We start from the raw sequence: 20,458 nt of genomic DNA, 5'->3' as shown, positions 1-20,458 counted from the left end.
TTTCCCCTCAGGTATAAAGCCAGCATTTATAGCTCATCCCTAAGTGCTGTGAGCTGGTAGTGTGAACCATCATCTTGAAAGCGTGTTGTTCATGGTGATGGGGGAACAATGAAGGAATGGTGTTGTATTCTCAAATCAAATATAGGGAGCCGAGACTCTTACTTGTGGGGGATGTCAATGTTTGGCATGAATGTTATGAACCTCTTAATAGCACATGCATCAATGTTAACAAGTTTCGCTAAATGGAGACATAGGTTGCTGCTTCATTTGCTGAATTGTAAATTGAAGTGAACATTGTAAAACCAGCGAAGATTGCAACTCCTGACCTTATGATAGAAGCAGGATCATTGATAATGCAACTGAAGGTGGCTGGGCTTTGTTGACAGCCTGAACATTTCTTGCAGTTTGGGAGAAATGGCCTTCTGCTGCTCTTTCAAATGCTCCATACTTCCTACTTTCACCCAAATCCACTCCCCATCCCCACTTGCAACTCATCAGTGTATGCTATGCCATGACTCCAGAACCACTTAATCATCAAACTCACTCCATATCTGATGATCACTCAGGTGACAGAGTATTACTTATCTCCTTAAAAAGTCTGCTTCCTTGCATTTAACGTGGTTGGAAGAAACTTCCTATACCAAATCTATTTCAAGATTTATGAGAAGCATGTTGAGTTTATACTCTACTGCACCAAAATTCAGTTTAAATTTTAAAACTGTTGGAAACATTTCATAATTTGGACATCCTGTTCACTCTTACTTTTATTTCTCTCCTTTGATGAGCTCCTTGCAGCCTGGAGTACATTGTAAGTCAGTAATAGCCATCACTCACCAACTCAACAATTATGGAAACAGAAAGGATTAAATAAAAAAAAAACAACAGGAATTCTGCAGATGCTGGAAATTCAAGCAACATACATCAAAGTTGCTGGTGAACACAGCAGGCCAAGCAGCATCTATAGGAAGAGGTGCAGTCGACGTTTCAGGCCGAGACCCTTCGTCAGGACTAACTGAAGGAAGAGTGAGTAAGGGATTTGAAAGTGGGAGGAGGAGGGGGAGATCCAAAATGATAGGAGAAGACAGGAGGGGGAGGGATAGAGCCGAGAGCTGGACAGGTGATAGGCAAAAGGAGATACGAGAGGATCATGGGACAGGAGGTGCGGGAAGAAAGACAAGGGGGGGGTGTGACCCAGAGGATGGGCAAGAGGTATATTCAGAGGGAGAAAAAGGAGAGTGAGAGAAAGAATGTGTGCATAAAAAAGAGTAACAGATGGGGTACGAGGGAGAGGTGGGGCCTTAGCGGAAGTTAGAGAAGTCGATGTTCATGCCATCAGGTTGGAGGCTACCCAGACGGAATATAAGGTGTTGTTCCTCCAACCTGAGTGTGGCTTCATCTTTACAGTAGAGGAGGCCGTGGATAGACATGTCAGAATGGGAATGGGATGTGGAATTAAAATGTGTGGCCACTGGGAGATCCTGCTTTCTCTGGCGGACAGAGCGTACATGTTCAGCAAAGCGGTCTCCCAGTCTGCGTCGGGTCTCGCCAATATATAAAAGGCCACATCGGGAGCACCGGACGCAGTATATCACCCCAGTCGACTTACAGGTGAAGTGATGCCTCACCTGGAAGGACTGTTTGGGGCCCTGAATGGTGGTAAGGGAGAAAGTGTAAGGGCATGTGTAGCACTTGTTCCGCTTACACGGATAAGTGCCAGGAGGGAGATCAGTGGGGAGGGATGGGGGGGACGAATGGACAAGGGAGTTGCGTAGGGAGTGATCCCTGCGGAATGCAGAGAGAGGGGGGGAGGGAAAGATGTGCTTAGTGGTGGGATCCCGTTGGAGGTGGCGGAAGTTACGGAGAATAATATGTTGGACCCGGAGGCTGGTGGGGTGGTAAGTGAGGGTGGTAGGCATCTCCCCCATTTCACGTACATCTGCTCTCACTCCATCCTCCCACCACCCCACTAGGAATAGGGTTCCCCTGGTCCTCACCACATTCTTTCTCTCACTCTCCTTTTTCTCCCTCTGAATATACCTCTTGCCCATCCTTTGGGTCACCCCCCCCCTTGTCTTTCTTCCCGGACCTCCTGTCCCATGATCCTCTCGTATCCCCTTTTGCCTATCACCTGTCCAGCTCTCGGCTCTATCCCTCCCCCTCCTGTCTTCTCCCATCATTTTGGATCTCCCCCTCCCCCTCCAACTTTCAAATCCCTTACTCACTCTTCCTTCAGTTAGTCATGACGAAGGGTCTCGGCCTGAAACGTCGACTGCACCTCTTCCTAAGGATTAAATAATGTAGCTTTTGAAAGAGAATTCAATTTGACCCATAGTTAAACACGGTATCTGAAGTCACAAAAGGCAAAATCAGCCATTTTGTGCATGAAAGTGTTTATGTTGAACTGCAAGCAGGAGTTTCCATCTTGAATAGGATCCATGAAAACAAACAGCTTTGATAAAGTAAAAAAAAATTAGGATGAGAAGGAAATTGCTGCTAACATTTAAGATCTTAACTGTGTACTTAATCGTTTTCGATAGCTAATTCTGCTTCGAAGTGTTATAGTTTATATTGTCAAGTAATTGCAAAACATAGATGAAACTCATACAATATTATTTTGTATAGCTGTACACATTCAAATTCCACCCAAGATGAATTGTGTGCCAATCTCTACCAAATCCGAAACCTTTTCCCTCAAACATTTTTTTCATGTTTTGGTGCAGTGTCAATGCCAAGCAGAAATGCATTTATCAGCTGCAATATATTGTAGCTGAAGTAAGAGACTTTTGCTGGCTGGACTGAAGGCTTTAATCAAAGAGCTAGATTTTAAGAGGTTATTAAAGGAGGAGTGAGACACAGACAGGAGTGATTGAAACAGATTTCCACAGCTTACAATCTAGACAGTTGAAGGCATGGCTGCCAATAATGAGGGGGAAAGTAGTGGTCAATGTAAAAACCGCCAAAGTAGGGAGATCTTAAATTCTCAAAGCACAGTTGTACTGCTTGAGGCTACATAGGGTTAGATAAGACCATGTAAACAAGGATAAGAACTTTCTATTCATGGCGTCAATGCAATGGAAGTAAGTATAGGCAAACAACTACAGTGTGATGGGTAACAGGACTTGCCTGAATTATGTTATGGTAATGGGTTACTGGGGTGTCCAAATTGATTCTGAGTAGAAGTAGGAGTTATTGAAGTATAGTGTAGTGTTTCAGCACAAGATAGGCTTTTGCAGGAGCAGATAAAGTTGAGTTTATGGAGTTAAGTGATATGATCATGTAAATAGAAAGGTTATAGAACCTTTGAGCAACTAATTCAGCTTAATACCACTGGCCAGGGAGAGGAACTAAACTGCAGAAAACCACAGGGCATCAGTCAGCTTTTTACTATTACTGTGAAATGCCTGGCGTGACCAGTCAAACAGGTGACGGAGGTTTAAAAAAAAAGAAACATGTCAAAATAAAAATGCATCGCCAGATCAATCTGGTTTGAAAATAGTGCAGCATAAGGTAGTAGGTGCACCACATGAAACTAACTGTTGGAACTAGATCACAATTCAAGGAAACAGTTCTTCACATTTCTTTGGAGATGATACTCATCTTCCAAAAAAGTATTGACTTATAGAGTCATCTTAATCTTTAAAATATATTTTATTTCCTGAACTGAATTAAAATATATATTTATCATTGTCCAAATGTAACCAACTATAAAGATGACACTTATCACAGTGATACTCTGACATAATGCACCACTCTGTGGTAGAATGTGGGACTGCACCCATTAACAATTGCTTTCAGCTATGTCTTCTGGAAGTTGCAGTGTGGAAGCATTTTTCTGAGAAAGAGTCAGAAAATTGAAGGATATTAACCTGGAAGATCTCCCACAAAAAGTTCCCTTTGTTGATAGTTTGTGAGCAGACAGTCAGTTAGCCTCCTCATTTAAGGCAGGGCTTGGAGTAAGCAGATATCAACAAGTAACATACCAGAAAAGCAAAAAATTCTTTAAAGATACACATAGCAAAATCTCATTCTACAATACATATAAATAATTTTTAAAATGTCCTTAGCTAAGTGGTAAATGTCTCTTGCAGGGATAAAGTGATACAACAATGTTAATGTTAGCAACTTATATCCATTTTGGGTACATGCTGATAATTGAATGGAGCTCATTGAAACTGTGAAATCCATTACCCTAGTGTCTTCTAACTCCCTCTGGAGTTTTTCAGCTTTGGTCTTTTCAAAGAGCAGGCTCTGTTCAAGCTCCTTAATGCGGGCATGCTCCAGTTTGGTCTGCGTCTGTTAGTAAAAAGGGAGAGGAAGAGAACACACCAGTGCCACCATCACATGCCAGCACGACAGGAGGGAGCCACATGCAGGCTTATGCACCAGCACCTTCTGCCTTTTATAATAGTTAGGAAAGCAAAGGGTAAATGGACAGAGAAATAAATTAGAAGCAAACAGAAATGTTTAATGGAAAATGGTATCAGAAGTATATACTGGCAAGGATAAATGAGAAACAATTAAAAGAAACACAGTTTTAAAAAGGCAGATTCAAAAGTTTCATGCAGTCAGTGCACAGTTTAATATCAGTATTGTTCAAATCAGAACAGTTAATATTTAAATTTTAGTTTACTACTGTAAACCCCTTGTACTTCTGTATTTGAAACATCGGTCTAACTATTCAGAAACAGGATTTACACCTTAAAACAGTAAAATATCCTAAGAGTAAATCAAGAGAAAAACACAAAATCCCTCAAAATATTTTTTTCCTTGGAGTTTCCTGTACTGATGTATATTTTAAGTAATTTGATTGTGACTTCACTTGTATCATAAACTAAAGTGAATTTCTCATCATGCATTCAAAAAAATGCAATAGGTCTTCATTGCACTTGGGTTTGGAGTTGATTTTCCATGCGTATTACTGAGAAACGTTAATCTTTCATAACTTGTGGGGTCATTACAAAATCATATTAATTTGTTTTAAATAGCTAGTTTTGGGAGATTTTGAAAAAGGGATTTATGATTGTACTTTTAGTCTAGATGCACACAAGGGGACTGCCTGAAAGATACACAACTAAAATTCCAATAGTGACCAAACAAGATGGGCTTGAACAGCAACTACTTCAGCCATCCTATCAAATGATGCTTCAGCATCAATACAAGGATTACTATGCAAGGCTACTTTGCACAATTATGAAGGAACTAAATTACAGTACCTGTGATAAAATTGAATATTTAGATCTTTAAAGGGCTTGCTTGGACCCATCCAAAGGCCTTAAGTCAATATGAACAGCTGATGGCTAGTTTAATTTTTAGTGAGAAAAGGATAATTTGACTGTAGTTTAATTCCACAATGGTTATAATACAAAAGGAACAAGAGCAAGTGACAAGATTTTTAAAACAGTGGCAGCTCCTTCACTTTCAACATGAAAGTGCAATGAATCTCACAGAATAGTCTGAAATTATTTTTCACTTTTAATCAGTTCTACGTCTAGCAATCTTTGAGTCATTACATTTAAATCCATTAGCTTTCCATATAATCTGATGTACATACAAAATGAAATGCTGTACACACTTTTCTTTATTGTATTTACAAAATCTGATATATCAAAATGATGGTTCAGATTAAATTGGCATGTTAATGAAAGAAATAAATGGTTCAAGAGAATTTGATTGATTAAATATATTTTGGCAGCACAAAGTAACGCAAATGAATTTCAAGGATGTTCAATCACTTAGAATGCTATTCAAATATTCATCATTTCATGCTAGGCTTTTCTCAAAGGGAAAATGCAAGGTCTGCTGATGCCTGATATTGCTGGATATGAACAGGAATTCAGAACACTAGAACTAAAAAGGTAGTCAGCACTGGCAATGGCCAATGAAACAATGTAGATTCAATCAGCACAATTAACATCTGCTTCAGGTGAATTTTGAGAAGTATAAGAAAGTGCTTAATGAAAAATTTCAAATTTTGAAATGATGGTGGCCTTAATCCAAACAAGTGATTAAATTTATCAGTTTAATTTCAAAATCAACATTATATAATTTAAATAAATATAACAAAAATCTGGGTTCTGAATAATTCCTAATGGAAAGCTACTGGCTGCAAATAAAGGGGGAAAAGACCCACATTTGAAGAAAACCTTGAGTAACAATGGGGGTACCTTTAAATAATATTTGACCTTAGTCAACATTCACATTTCTGTGTAAATGTGATGTTAATTTGGAGAGTAAATATGGTGTTTAAGAGATATTTTAGCCTCTGTTTACATGAAATAATTTGGTCAAATATAGATGCATGCAGGAAATCCAGATTAAACAGCAGAATATTTTCTCTTTGCTATAATCTTTCTCCACAGTTGTCCAGTTTCTAGAACATAGCAAAGATGTGGAGTGGCAGGTTTAGCAGGAAAAGACTTGTTGACCACTAAATCAAATCTCACAGGTGTCAGAATTAACTATGTAGATGGGCCTCATGAAATGCATGAAGGTGTTTTGAAGTTTCACTGTGAGTAAACAAATCAAAATCCAAGTGTCGCATAAAACTTAAACTGCCATGGATAATTTTCCTTTGATGCCTATGAAACCTATGTTTTAAAAATAAGCAAGAAACTGAGTAACCTGCCTTCATCAATTGCTGCTCAGGAAGACTGTCGTTTTAAGTACAGTCAAACAGTAATAGCAAAACTAGTTATAAACCAATAAGAGGGGTTTACAGCAGTTACTCGTCGTCATAGATAATGCATTTCATTCTTTGCAGCTGTGAAAGCAACATGCATAGTCAATGCTGAGAAAACAATTACTGCAGTTAGTTCTGGTATTTGGTTTTGAGCAGAATTTTGGGTTACTCAAATTAGAAACTTTAAACATTGGATGTCTTCACCTGTCTTCTACACGCCACTTCCTTTTAATCTAATTTTAATGAGGAAACAGTAGGAAAGTCGCTATAATCCTTGCATACATTGATCCCCACTTAGCATCACTCTGAAGATTACACTACCAGCCTAAAAAGAAATCACCCCTATACCAACCAATCCATTTTGCTTTAATCTACATTTCAAGAAAGACTGTAACCCACAAATACACACTGTTTTCTTGATGATTTTATTCTTTCCTTTCCTGCAGTAATTTCCTCCTTAAAGAACATGGATCCAGAAGCATATTCCCAGTGCCTAATTTGTTTTCCATTGTTCAGATTCCTACAAGAATGTGCATCAGCTGCAACCTGACTGGGAAAAGCACTTCAACCCCCGGTATCAGTCCTCATCATTTACACTTTGTCTATTTTAGGAGGATAACCAGACCAAAATGTGAATCCACCAAGTGCAAAATGTTAGCTGCAACTAATTTATTCTTCTGCTGTGATAAGTTATTGCTGCGTTGTTTGTGAATCAAAACAAGAATTTTACTGGTTGTTGTTGTCCAGGGACTTGTAGGATTAATCAGCAGAGACATTGGAAGAGGTAAAATGCATGTTTCTGCATGATACAGGAATGCATTAGTTTCTAAATTATGAAATTCATTTGCATTTGAATTTGAGACCCCAGGGATTGCCCAAATTCCTGTACTAGATTAGCAATATGTTAGTTATGCTTTAACATAGCTTGCCAAATATATTTTATATTTTATAATTAAATTCTGACCATTACCTTGTAGGTAATATCACCTTTTACATTGATGATCCAACAGCAATCACCACATTTCTACCGAATGGCAGAACCATCCTTATATTAGAATTACTGCATTTAAACAGCACTATTTTTGAAGACATCCAAAGTTTCAGGTAAAACTGGCAGGATTTGGTTAAAGAGTTCCTCAGATTCATTTTGCCCATTTCTGTTTCTTATAACAATTCTATGATAGTTATTTGATTTGAACTTACTAAATTCAGTTTCATTTAGCACACTGCTGGTTTAAAGGGTACACTTTGGACTTGGGTTATATAGGAATGCAGCTGGTCAGCTGGAAGGAACTTGTGTAAATATGTCTTACTAAGGAAAAGAGTGAGATGCCTAAATTCAAGTTTCCCTGGATGTTAAATTGCATATTGTACAAAAGGAGGAAAAAATAAAAAAAAACACTTCACAAGTTCATCAGCTCAGGTTTGCAGCAGGGCTAGAGTGTGCTATGATAAAATTAAAAACAAAATTAGGGAGGTAAAGAATGTCCATGAAAAATATTAGCAAGTTAAATCAAAAAACATTCCAATTAGTTTCTGTAATACACAGAAGACAGAAGGATAACAAAGGAAAGAATAGGCCCTGTTAGAATCCAAAAATGGTAATCTGTGTTGAGGGTGCCTGAAAGAATGGATATTATTCATTATTGTGCGAGATATAGAACTTAAGAGCAGGAGCAATGAAAAATCCTAGTTGGGCCACAGCAGGAGTATTTTATTGTTTCTATATTTCATAAGAAGATAACACCGGAGAGGATATAGAGCGGATTGACAAGGGGATTACCAGGTTCAAAGTTTTCTTCAGCCGAGAAAGCTGAGACTTTAAATTGAAACACAGTGAATAGGTAGGATCTATTTTCCACAACAGAGAGGTCATTAACCAAGAGCTATAGATTTAAGAGGGCTGATAGGAAGATTAGAGGGGGTTGTGGAAAAATCTTCTAAAGCGTGAAGGAAAAAGGAATTCCATGTGAAAAGGAGGTGGAGGCAAAACCTCTCTCATTTAACAGTAAATGAATGAGCACTTGAAATACCACCATCTACAGGGCTACAGACCAGAAGAAATGGTGTAGGGGCAGGCCTAAAGAACTCTCTTCCTGTTGCCTGACAAGGGCACTGTGAACTGAATCTTACATTCTACTATAAATTCCAATGAACTGGTAAACATTCTGGACTTGTGCTGACCTGCTGAATACAATAAAGTGTCTAATGTTAAACGTCAGGTCTCCTCTTCATGCAAATATTATTTTTGTTTTCTTTAAACCACATGGAAAATAGTTTAAACTGCAAACAAATAATAAAATTTTGATTCAGACACTTATAGATCTTTAAACACCAAATCTTTTGTTTGTCTATTTAACATTTAACTCACTAAGGTTTTCTTCAAACTGATTATAAATACTCCATCCTAGTGTAGTACTGCACATTTAGAAATTTGCAACCAAAACTATATTACACCTTAAATCTAAGTAAATCGATTAGGTAGCTCTCATTGGTTAAATAGTTATTGCTTTGAAGAGTTAAAGAATAAGAAGCAAGACTATTTGTGTATGTGTCTTAATTTATTACCTAAATCCACTCCTGAAAGTTGCTGCACTCAACCTGAACTCCAATGGTCTTTCAGTATTTGGTAAAAGTTCCGATCAAAGGCTTCCTAAAGCTCTTACTTCTTCCCTCATATTTGTGATTTTTTCATGAACTGGTTATTACAAAATGAATGACTGTGAGATTAAAAAATGCTACAACTACTTAAAAAACTTAAAGTTGAATTAATTTTGATTCAATAGACCAAGAACTGCCAGTTTTATATGCATAGTTCACTTATTTATGGGATTCTCAAATATTTGAATATATCCAAATTAAATGTAAAGCAATTTTGAAGCAGCAATAGAACTTGTTAAACACATACAGAATAAACTTTCATCCATAATTGAACACAATGATGTTAATAATTTAAAATTGAAATATTTGTTGTGGGCATAAGGTTATAACTGTTAATTAATCAAGAAATTTTTGCCACCACTGCAACCACATAGCCAAAGCGCCATGCCAAATAACCAAATCACCCAATCATAATTTGGAATGCTTAGAGATGTAAGCCCAGGTTCTCCATTGATCAGCAGTCTTCAGCCACTAGTGTGAACTGTTCACAGCCTCTCATCCCTTTTAGACCAAAAGGTGTTGAAAAACTTATTCAGTATCCTTATTCCCTGGTTTTTAAGTATTTAGATGCAAACATGTTTAGTTACATGCAAGTTACCAGACAGAATGGTAATGGTTTTTTTTGCTTATGATCTCTGAAAATCCAGGGAATTATTACCTCTAAGTCACCTTTGGTAATGGACTCTTCCTCTACACGGAACTGAAGATCTTCCACTTTTCTGTTGGTAAAATAGAAGCAATTCTTGAGAAAAATGAAATACTATCAGGCAGGAAAATTGTCACTGGCTGATGGCCTTTAATAAAAGGAAAAATTTACAGCAAAAAGAAACTCTCCTTAAAATACAAACTTTTCTCATTTTATATACGGAATATATTACATAGGTACTGCGGTAAAACTATAAGGTTAAGCTCAAGAGGGTCAGATACCCTGAGCCAATAGACTGGTCCTGGACTTATTTTCCATCTGGCATAGTTTGCATTTTGGTGTTTGATTGTTGGGGTTTTTTGTATTGCTATATTTACGCTCTATTCTTGGTTGGTGCGGCTGTAACAAAACCAAATTTCCCTCGGGATTAATCTATCTATCTATCTAAGACCTTAATGACTACCACCTAATGGCTCTGACATTACGATCATGAAGTGTTTTAAGAAGCTGGTCATGGCTCACATTAATTCCAGCCTCACAGACAACCTCAATCCATTCCAGTTCACCTATTGCTGAAACAAATCTATGGCAGATACCATCCAACTTGCCCTGATCCAACCATGTAGATACCACGGCCAACAAAGCTCAACAATACCTTTACTTCTTCCAGAGGTTAAGGAACTTTGACATTTTCCTGTCAACCCTTACCAATTTTTAATCGACGCAGCATAGAAAGCATCCTATTTGTATCCATCATGTCTTGGTATGGCAACTCCTCTGTCTGAAACTGCAGAGAGGCTGAAGACAGTTGGACAATGGAATCTATATTCACATTCTACTAGACATGCGCAGTGGTGAGCACCCTAACATGCTGCATCATTACATGGAATGGAAACTGCACTGCGGCAGATAGGAAGGCTCTACAACGGGTAGTGAAAACTGTCCAACGCATCACTGGCACCAGCCTACCTGCCATCGAGAACATATATACAGAAAAAAGTGCTAGTAACATCATGAAGGATCCCACCCAACCTGCTCATGGACTGTTTGTCCCACTCCCGTCAGGGAGAAGGCAACATTGCATACACACCAGAACACCAGACTCAAAAACAGTTACTTTCTCCAAGCAGTGAGACTGATCAACATCTCCACCTCTCCACACACCCTACCACAACTACTTTATCATTTCCTGTCAGAGTCACTTTACATACTGATACTTTGCACTTAGAGTCATTTTATGGACACACAATCAATATATACAAGCTATCTTAGGTATATATATTTATTTATTTATTGTGTTCTTTATCTTATTGTGCTTTCTTTGTGCTGCAATGGATATGCAGTAACAATTATTTTGATCTCCTTTACACTTGTGCATTGGAAATGACATTAAACAATCATGAGAGTTGTGGGCTCACCTCAGTACATCGTGGAAACCAGTCTATAATTCTCACTGCCACAGTAAAGCAAGTGGCATAATCAAATGTTCTATCCACCCAATCTCTTCTTCTTCCCTCTCCCATTGGGTAGAAGCTATAAAAGCTTGAAGCAAGTACTATCAGGCTCGAGGATAGCTTCAACTCTGCTGTTATAAGGCTACTGAATGGATCTCTAGTACAATAAGCTGGACCGGTAACTTCATATTCTAACTCACTATGACCTTGCACCTGATAGTGCAATGCAGATAATCATTCTCTGTAGAGAAAGTTATTCTTTGTTATTGTTTTACCTTGTACTACTTACATGCACCGTGCAATGAATTAATCTGTATGAACAGAATGCAAGACAAGCGTTTTATTGCACCAGGTACATGTGACAATGATAAGCCAATTCCAACTCAAAAATAACTTGATTTCTGAGTCTGCACACACTACGTTGTGCTTTTCTACAAAATAACAATGTGACTCCATAGGTTTCATTTTACAATTTTTCATCTATATTACACAGTAACTTATTTCAGTCATTATCTTAGCACTTTGTACCTTTTTTCTTCCTCCAGTTGGTTTAAAAGCTCCACCTTCTCTCTGTCAGCAGCCTCCACTAATGCTCGTAACTGGTCCATCTTCGCCTCCATCTCCAATACATTCTGCATTAAGAAATTGAATGTTAACACTACAGGAAAGCACAGAAGGTTGATTAAGTGGCTCTTATATTTTCCATCACTCTAGACAAAAAATGATTTTCAAATGCATAATACTGTTGTAGAATCCAGTCCAAGACACCTGCATCAGGAAAATGCCTCTATTGAGGGATCACTCGAATGCCTCATTCAAGTCCTCCCTCCAGCAGGCAATTAAGTGCTACAATGTTCTTGATAAGCTTACTTCTATTCTTGGCTCTCAGCAAAAGGTATCCTTGAATATTTAGCCGCAAAAACAATCTTCACTAATCTAAAAGATCTATACACGCTAGCGTTAACAGTTAGTTGATGGGTCACCTGTTACTTCATTCACAGTCTGTTCTTTTGTTGGTACTCTGCCTTCAGATGTCCATAAGTCTGCTTTCTTCCACCTTGTGGCATGATAGCAGTTCTAGTCAAAGAATGTTTTTAAATTATGATTGGAGAGCACAATGATATCCAGGTCCATTTCATCACACTAGGTTTGGTTCTCAGCAGTAGAAAAGTCAAAAATCTCTTCCCAAGTATCAGTTAGAGTAGATGTCAGGGTAGTTTAGGGAATATGAAAATTTTATTTGTGGGGTCTTTGAGTCCTTTGGTGTTAATTTCCTTGCAGCACTAGCATTTGTGTTGCCATTATATTAAGGGGCAAGAATGATGGAGAGCAGACACTGGATTGATTGACATGGTGGTTAATTCACTATTGCCTCACCAACCTTGAGATGAATGCTGCTTATTTACTTGCAATCTCCTGTTGATACCGGAACATACTGTATTAGCTGGCATCAGTGCTTGGGACAAGAGTGTTGTCAATAGTTCTTCCAATTGTTTCTCTGATGAATTATAGGTTGGTTAAGTTATGTTTGTGTTCCAATTATTTTGTCAGAAGGAAGACAGTTTTGACTTCTTTCATTGCTTCCTTATCAATTACACCTTTCTTTTTTGCTCTTAATTCCAGCATCTGCAGCTTCTTGTGGCTACACCTACCTAGAGCGAATCTTCCCACTCTGGCAATCGACAAGGAAAATTGGTTGGTGGGTTTGGAGGTGAGAGAAGTGTTCGATAAATTTGGGCAAAGATCCATTACACTGATTTGGACACCAACACTGTTAGCTCACGTGAAGCCATTATTTTCCTCCAAATAAAACAGACATACTCTAGGAAAATACATGTAAACTCTCAATGAAATAAATCATGGGTAAATCTCGTCTAATAGCATTTGCACCTCAAATCTATTCTCGCCTCTGTCTTTAATGCTAGCTATTTTACAGTAATTACAGATCTTTTTAATCCAATTTCTATTGTACCTTCAAGAAATTATTACTTGTCAATTAAGCTTACGGTTTCATTAAGCTTTTACCTGTTCGTGACCTGTCCGAAGTAACGTGAGCTCCTGTTCGATTTCTCCCACGTGGCTCGTTGCCTTGGCAACCTCTGCTCTTTCCAGGTCTCGTTCAGCCAGCAGCTGCTCAATGTGCTGCTGCTTCTCCTTCAAAGCCTCCTGTAATGCAGTGGTGCCTGATATTTTTCTTGCATAACGTGAAGAGGTTTCTGTTAGCTGAAGGAAAAAAAATTGGCACCCCATTTGTTAGAACAGTAGTTAAGTTCATTTATTACTGCAGATTTATTTTTGATTGCAAAATTTAATTTCCCCCTTGTGCACTTAAATGGTCTTCTCTCCTATAAAGTGATTTTCTCTACCACAGTACAGCAATGAAAAATACTCACTTAAAATGTCTCATAACTTATTTAGTTAGTTGAAAAAATCTACTGGTATGATAAGAAAAATGGATTTCTGATGTGCCAATGTCCCTTAGTCACCTAAATAATGTCCCTTGCTCTTCAAATCATTGATTGGTTCCCTAGCGTCAAATCTAAAATAGTTTTGCAACCCAACACTTGAGGATAATCAATGTATTTCTTCAACCTTCCTGCTGTAAACTCCAGTTTCCCCTGCTCCCTTCCAATGTATCCTTTTTTCTCTTCCAATTCCATTCCTTTTTTATTCTTTCCCTCCATTTTGCACCATACTCCCCAGTTCTTCTCACACCTTTACCCATTTCTCTGAATCTCCCACCTCTTCCATCTTTCCCGATTCCTGACCTCATATTTTACATTCTCACCTCCTCTTTCACATCTTTCTGCATCCCCACCCTTTTCTTTCTTGTTTATCCATCCCAAAGGCCTTGCGCTGATTCTCTCCTCTCTCCCCTTTTCTGTTGCTAATTTTCCCATCTACTACTACTATGTCGACTCAGGCCTAGGGGGCCGGCGTCAGGTCAGGTCAGGGCCTTGCCTTGCTACTGGTACCACATAGCCCAGTACTACCTGTCTCGGGCTGGGTTGTAGGCGACTCAACTAGCACACCCCCTGGTGCACTTCGGTTAACCAGGGAGGAGGGTGTGTAGGCACCCAGCAGGACTAAAAACAAAACCTGTCAAAGGGCCAATGAACTCTTTGTGAGTCAACGGCCACCTACTGTCTGCGTGAGTTGTGGCACGCCACACAGTCTTCGCTCCGTGCCTTGTAAGGTATAAGGCATTCCCATCTCATTCTTCTCTACTCTTTAAACACCTTAGAAATAATTCTTCAAAATGAGAGGATCAGGAAGAATTTGTACACTTCTCTGAAATTTTTACTTTAAACATCTTGCAAAGCACCCCAGGATAGATTAAACAACTTTTGGCGTCAGTTGAATTTCTTACCAATCCTGATCGACTAGGTCTGCCACCGATGGAAGATGCTACAGAGCTTAAAGAGCTGATGGATGATGCACTGGGACTCCGCTTGAGATTCGATGGGGTAGCTACTACTTTCCGTACAGTTGTCTTGGCTTTAGCTGGTGTCGTTGAGGGAAATCCAATTTTGGTAACTTTATGAACTGGTGCAAAAAGACCATACTTTGCCTGGCACTGAAAGTATCTAAAGCAAAAATAAAACAGATACTTTTATTTTTTTCTTATACTTGTATACAGTACTTTGAAACTTATCTAATGTTAGCCAGTAGAGGAGGGGTTAGTAATAAGTGCATAAAATCTTTAAACCATTCTAAAATTTGTATTGTTGAAATATGGAGTGGTAAAATTAGCCATCAATACTGAGTGTTCACACTATATAGTGGTATAATGACCTAACACTTTTGCCACAAAATACACAAATATTTACCACCATAATAACATCTTTTATGCTCATTTATATTTATAGCTTTAAGATTTCATTCAGTGGCAACTTGCATTACTTATTCTCTTTGTTTATGAATATTTTATTCAAAAACTAACCTGGATGAACCTTACTGGTCAAAATCAGCAATTCACAAATATACTTTTAAATATTACACTTTTCTTATGACATCAAAGAAAAATACTTAACCACAGCCTCCACACTAGCTCTCACATCACTCCCGTTGCTCTCATTCCCACTTATTTTCCTGTGTCCTCCACCTTCTACAAACCCATTAACTCCCAGTTCTAGAGTCAACAACCTACATGAAGGCAACTTATAGCAGCCAGTTGAACTATCAGCATTTACTGGGAAATGGAAAGAAAGTGAGGCACCCGAGGAAAACCTATATGGCCAATGGGAGAAGTTACATGCTCTACAAAGAACATAACCAAGTACTGAACCCAGGCCACTAGAGCAATGATGCAGCAACAAGTAGAACGTCTTTCCTCAGCTGTAGCACACTGGTCTCTCTTATTAGTTCATGTTTTCAAGCCTTCTCCAAGCATTTAGCAGTGTACATGACCAAGGCTTAAATGCAGTACCAAAGGAGTGTTATACAGTGAGATAATGTTACCACCCCTTCCCCCCCATGTGAGGTAACATGCCAGTATCTTTGATTTAAAACAAAGATGTAACGCTGCTGGGAAAGAGTTGAGACCGCTCATGCCTGCTGGACATTATCTGTTCCCAAACAAATATAATTAAAATTATTTAATTGATCATCTAACACAAAATGACTACATTTCAAGAACTTAATGAGTGGGAAGTAGTTTGGGTCCAGTTGTGAAAATACATGATATACTGTAAATGCTTAGCTTTCTTTTCAGAGTTTACTAATGAACTCTGATTTTTTTTGGCTGTTCAGTAGTTCATTCAATTGCTTCACTAATTCACCAGAGAAATATCCAAAACTTATTACTCACAACAGCATCAGGATTCAGTCCATTCAAAGATTTAAAAACTTTAGGGTTAGGAATTGCTGATACCTTTACATTTATGGCATATTCAGCCCCATTGTTTATTTCTCTCATCTCAGAGGTTCTCAAGATATGGAAATCAAACAGACTTTCTAAACCCATCATGATAATCCAGCAAATTTACCATAATGTTTCAGAAAACTGGTTCAAAATAAATTTAAGACTCTTGCTGACGATGAAAGGTGCAAGTCACACAGTTAAAGTTGTATTTTACCACTTGATAAAACTTATTTAAATAAATCTTTCCTCTCCAAATGTCTTAATCCTAGTTACTTGTCATATTTAGATAATTTTAGAAAGTAATATAAAAAGCAAACTGAATGTGTTTAAAGCTTTATATTTAAATGCAAGGTGTGCAGCGAATGTGGCAAATGATATTCCAGCTATTTCTGAAGCATGGCTTATGGTATCTTAACACTCCTGTTTATGGGGTCTTCAGACAACAGAGGAAATAAAAATCGGTTGAAGAAACGATTATAGCATTGGGAAGGATGATATATTTGAAGGATCATCAAATGAGGCTAATATGAAGTCAAAGAATAAGGAAAGGGGCAACTACACTCATAGGTGGCTATGGTGGACACCTAAACTATCTGAGACAGATCAAAGAACAATTTTATGACAAGTGCAAAAATACTAGGGGAATAACAATGAGGGATTTTAACCATCCTAATATTAAGTGGGACAGTGTTAACAATATAAAGTGAAGAGAATTTGTGATAACTTTACTTTAAGCCATTACCTAACAAGTCTAACATAATTGAGGATTTAGTTTTACAGAATGAGGTTAGGCAAGTGAAACGATTATTAATAGACTAAGAATTTATGGCAGAAATCTTAGCTCAATTATGTTTAACATAGTAAGAACCAATTTTAGTTATTCTTTTTGATAGGTTAGTTTAAGGCCAAACTTACTCTGCATAGAAATAGGGAGCATGATAAAGCTTGCATTTAATCCGCAAACTGATGATCTGGTGTGCATTGAGGACAAAGTCTGTGGTCTGCAGTAAGATGTAGCTGGCTTAGTTAAGGAGTGCCAAAGGAATTTTATTTAGAGAAACGTGAAGGGGAGGTAAAACAAGGCAAAAGAACACACAATAAACAGGAGAACATTCAAAGGTGAAAAAGAACAGAAAGATGTTCTTCATCAAGTGCACGTCCACAGATCCTTATATACAACAGAACAGTTAAAAGACTATGGGGTTTTTCCTTTATTAGCAGAGGCCCAGAAAACAAGAACAGGGAGATAGGTGCTGATTTGTGTACAATGCTAATGTGACCACAGCCTGAGGTAATAGGCACACTTTTTACTTCCATGATACAAGATGCAGAGGAAATTTAAGAGTATGCCACCAAGGTGGGAAAATTTTAGCAAGAAGAAAGATGGAATAAGCTTATGTTGCTCCCTTTGGAAAGGAGGAAGGCACAGAAAATCATGAGGAGACAGTAAACAGGACATGGTCAAAACTAGGATAAATAGTACAAAGATTAAAGAAGGGATGAAGAGGTATTTTGTTTGCACTCAAAGGATGCAGGAGGTCTGGAAGGGGGACAAGTGGAAAATCTCAATGCAGTTTAGTGTATCCACTGGCATGGATACACTAAGCTGACTATCTTTCTTCTATATCATAAGTTTTCTGTACTTCCTTCTTGTTTCCATTGTGCTTCTGCAGCTCTTGTCTAACTATTTATCATTAACATGGTCAGACTAAAGTCATGGACCACTTAGCTCCTGAATGCATGGCCTTTGGATCCAGCTGACTAGCAATGTCTAAAATTAATATTAAGAATTCAAAATACAATACAATCTGCTATTCAATTACAGTGGATTTCTGTTAATTGGGCCATCAGACAATCAGGGCAGCTGCTTATTTGGGACAATTCTTGAAAAATAAAAACTAACTGAGAAAATAAACAGGATTCCCTTAATTTATTTGGAACACTACACTACTTACTTGGGATGGGAACTGTTGCCAAACAGTTTCTAACTAGTGTCAGCCGCATACACTTGTGTGGCCGTTAGATACTCCACCATGCTTAGAGCGATCAGTTTTTAAAATAGTGTCATTTGCATGCACTTGTATTCAAAAAACAGTGTTTTTTGTCACTGATAATAGGCAAGAAATAAGCAGCAAGACAATTCAGAACTGTTTTGCTCATTGTGGTTTGAAGCATTTAGGCTTGAAGATGCCAGAAAAGACTAGGAGTGAAAATGAAACTATATTTCACTCCTTCAAGTTAGAAACTATGACGAATTTGAAGGTATCGACAACCTTCTTGAACATTACATCGAAACTGAAGACTTGGAGGATGCAATCGCTAAAAGCATTTTACGAAGACAGTCCATTTTAGACACTAGGTGTCTGTGCTGATTTTGTTCATTGACAGCCTATCAAAAGAAGACGGCTGCATGTTGGTTGTCTTTTGTATCCAATGATGACAGTGAAACCTGTGCAGGAGAGTTTTTAAAAAGTGGAAAAGCCACTGCAATGGGACAGTTCCACTCTTGTCCTTGGAAGTATGGGTCCAGTGGTATGAGTAGTCATCACTAACTGGGGTCCTCGTTGGTTGCAGTGGATAACCATGATTTTCATCCGCCTCTGAGTTTCTCAAGGAGCTGCTGCTGAGGTTCTGGCGGCACTTTAGTCCCACACTCCTAATATACAAACATCCAGTTTAGAAGGGGATGGGGCGTGAAGAGAATCTCCTGGCGGGCTTACTCCTGGGCCTAGCCAAGATGGCCATTCATGGGTCAATGCGGTGGAAAGTGGAGGGTGCTGCCCAGGCCAACGGCCTGCCCCTTTTCTGAGGATACATTCATACCCGGCTGTCCTTGGAGAGGGAGCATGCTGTTGCAATGGGTACAGTGGGGGACTTCCAGGAGCAGTGGGCCTCCAGGGGTATTGACTGTTTTACAGATGGTAGTAACAATATGTTATTCTGCGTATACTTACTGTCTTGTAAATATTGAATGTCTGTACCTTGTGTATAAATGTTGTAAATAAACTTTTACAGTTTTGTAAAAAAAAAATCTGTGCCTTATCAGACCCTTTGGTCTTCACGACTAGCTGCAGAACCGCCTTCTTTGTAGTTGGATCTTGCTGTTGATCTCATCCGCCCAGTTCGCCAGATCTGGCTTCACATGCTAGGCCATGCTAGTTCCTACTTCATCAGGATATGAGGCCCACTGGCTACCCTCACCTGGTTTGGCCTACCTGGTACTGGGGTGTGGCTGCTGTTGCTTGCAGCCATGGATGAAAGCTGAGTGTCCGATGGGGACCAAACGTGAGTGAACTGCCCCAGAATGGTCACGACAAGCTCCTCTGCCAGAGATGCTACCCTTCCCTGGACATCCCATACACAACAGCACACCCCGGATGAATTGCTCTGTTGATAACTATTAGGAACTAATACAGTTTTATAGTATTGTAGTAGCACTGGTAATATTCTAATTTGTTCTATATTTCATTTGTTACATAATTTGTTACTCAGTTAAACAGAAGTTTGTCTTCATTATACCTTTTCAACCACTTCCATTAAAAACTTAGGCAGCTGCTTAACAGGACCAAAATGTACTCCCGATGTGTCCCAATTAACCGGAATCCACTGTATTTGGAAATCATAATAGTGTGGCATCTAGCTCACCAGATGCTGATTCCTTGAAACTAATTGGGGCCCCAGTTCCCAGGCTCCCAAAAAACTCATCAGGTTCACTGGAAATTTTATTATACAGCATGTGACATCTTTAAAAAAAAAGGTGAATTAAAAGAGTGCTGCAACATTGATAGGAATACCACTTATTAGTCCAAAAAAAAACCAGTTTGTCAACTCCAAAGCCCCAGGTACGCCAGATAAAGTGACTTTTACTGTATTCCCTTTCTGGCCTTGGAATAAACATCTGGCATTTTGCCAATAAGAACCAATTCCTCCTAATACCATTTGTGCAATGATTTCATTCAATTTGCACAAGAAATTAAAACTCTTGCTTTTAATGGTTCATTTACATGCTGTTATTTGACATCAGCAATGATGTTATTTGCTAAATAATTGCTTATATAACCAAGAATCATTATTTTTACTCATCTGAGATACTTTTGTTATATGATCGATTGTGAAAATAAAGCATAACATGCAAACATATCCTGTGATATGAA

At 38.5% G+C, this 20,458-nt stretch overlaps 1 protein-coding gene across 7 annotated transcripts in view; it reads right to left on the bottom strand.

Annotated features, from left to right (window-relative positions):
* clip1a (CAP-GLY domain containing linker protein 1a) overlaps positions 1-20,458 on the bottom strand; it is a 153,988-nt gene that overhangs the window by 67,343 nt on the left and 66,187 nt on the right. For 5 of the 7 annotated variants that reach the window (XM_063034136.1, XM_063034133.1, XM_063034134.1 and 2 more), the window contains exons 5-9: positions 14,811-15,027; positions 13,466-13,663; positions 11,969-12,072; positions 9,999-10,059; positions 4,189-4,293 (exon numbers count right to left, since the gene is read on the bottom strand). In XM_063034136.1, the coding sequence (XP_062890206.1) occupies positions 4,189-4,293; positions 9,999-10,059; positions 11,969-12,072; positions 13,466-13,663; positions 14,811-15,027 (685 nt within the window). The remainder of the gene's footprint in view (positions 1-4,188; positions 4,294-9,998; positions 10,060-11,968; positions 12,073-13,465; positions 13,664-14,810; positions 15,028-20,458) is intronic. The other 2 variants (XM_063034135.1, XM_063034140.1) reach the window with 1 other exon arrangement.

This window comes from Mobula hypostoma, chromosome 27, assembly GCF_963921235.1.
Source record: "Mobula hypostoma chromosome 27, sMobHyp1.1, whole genome shotgun sequence".
NCBI classification, from domain to species: domain Eukaryota; kingdom Metazoa; phylum Chordata; class Chondrichthyes; order Myliobatiformes; family Myliobatidae; genus Mobula; species Mobula hypostoma.
This window is presented reverse-complemented; position numbering and strand designations above follow the sequence as displayed.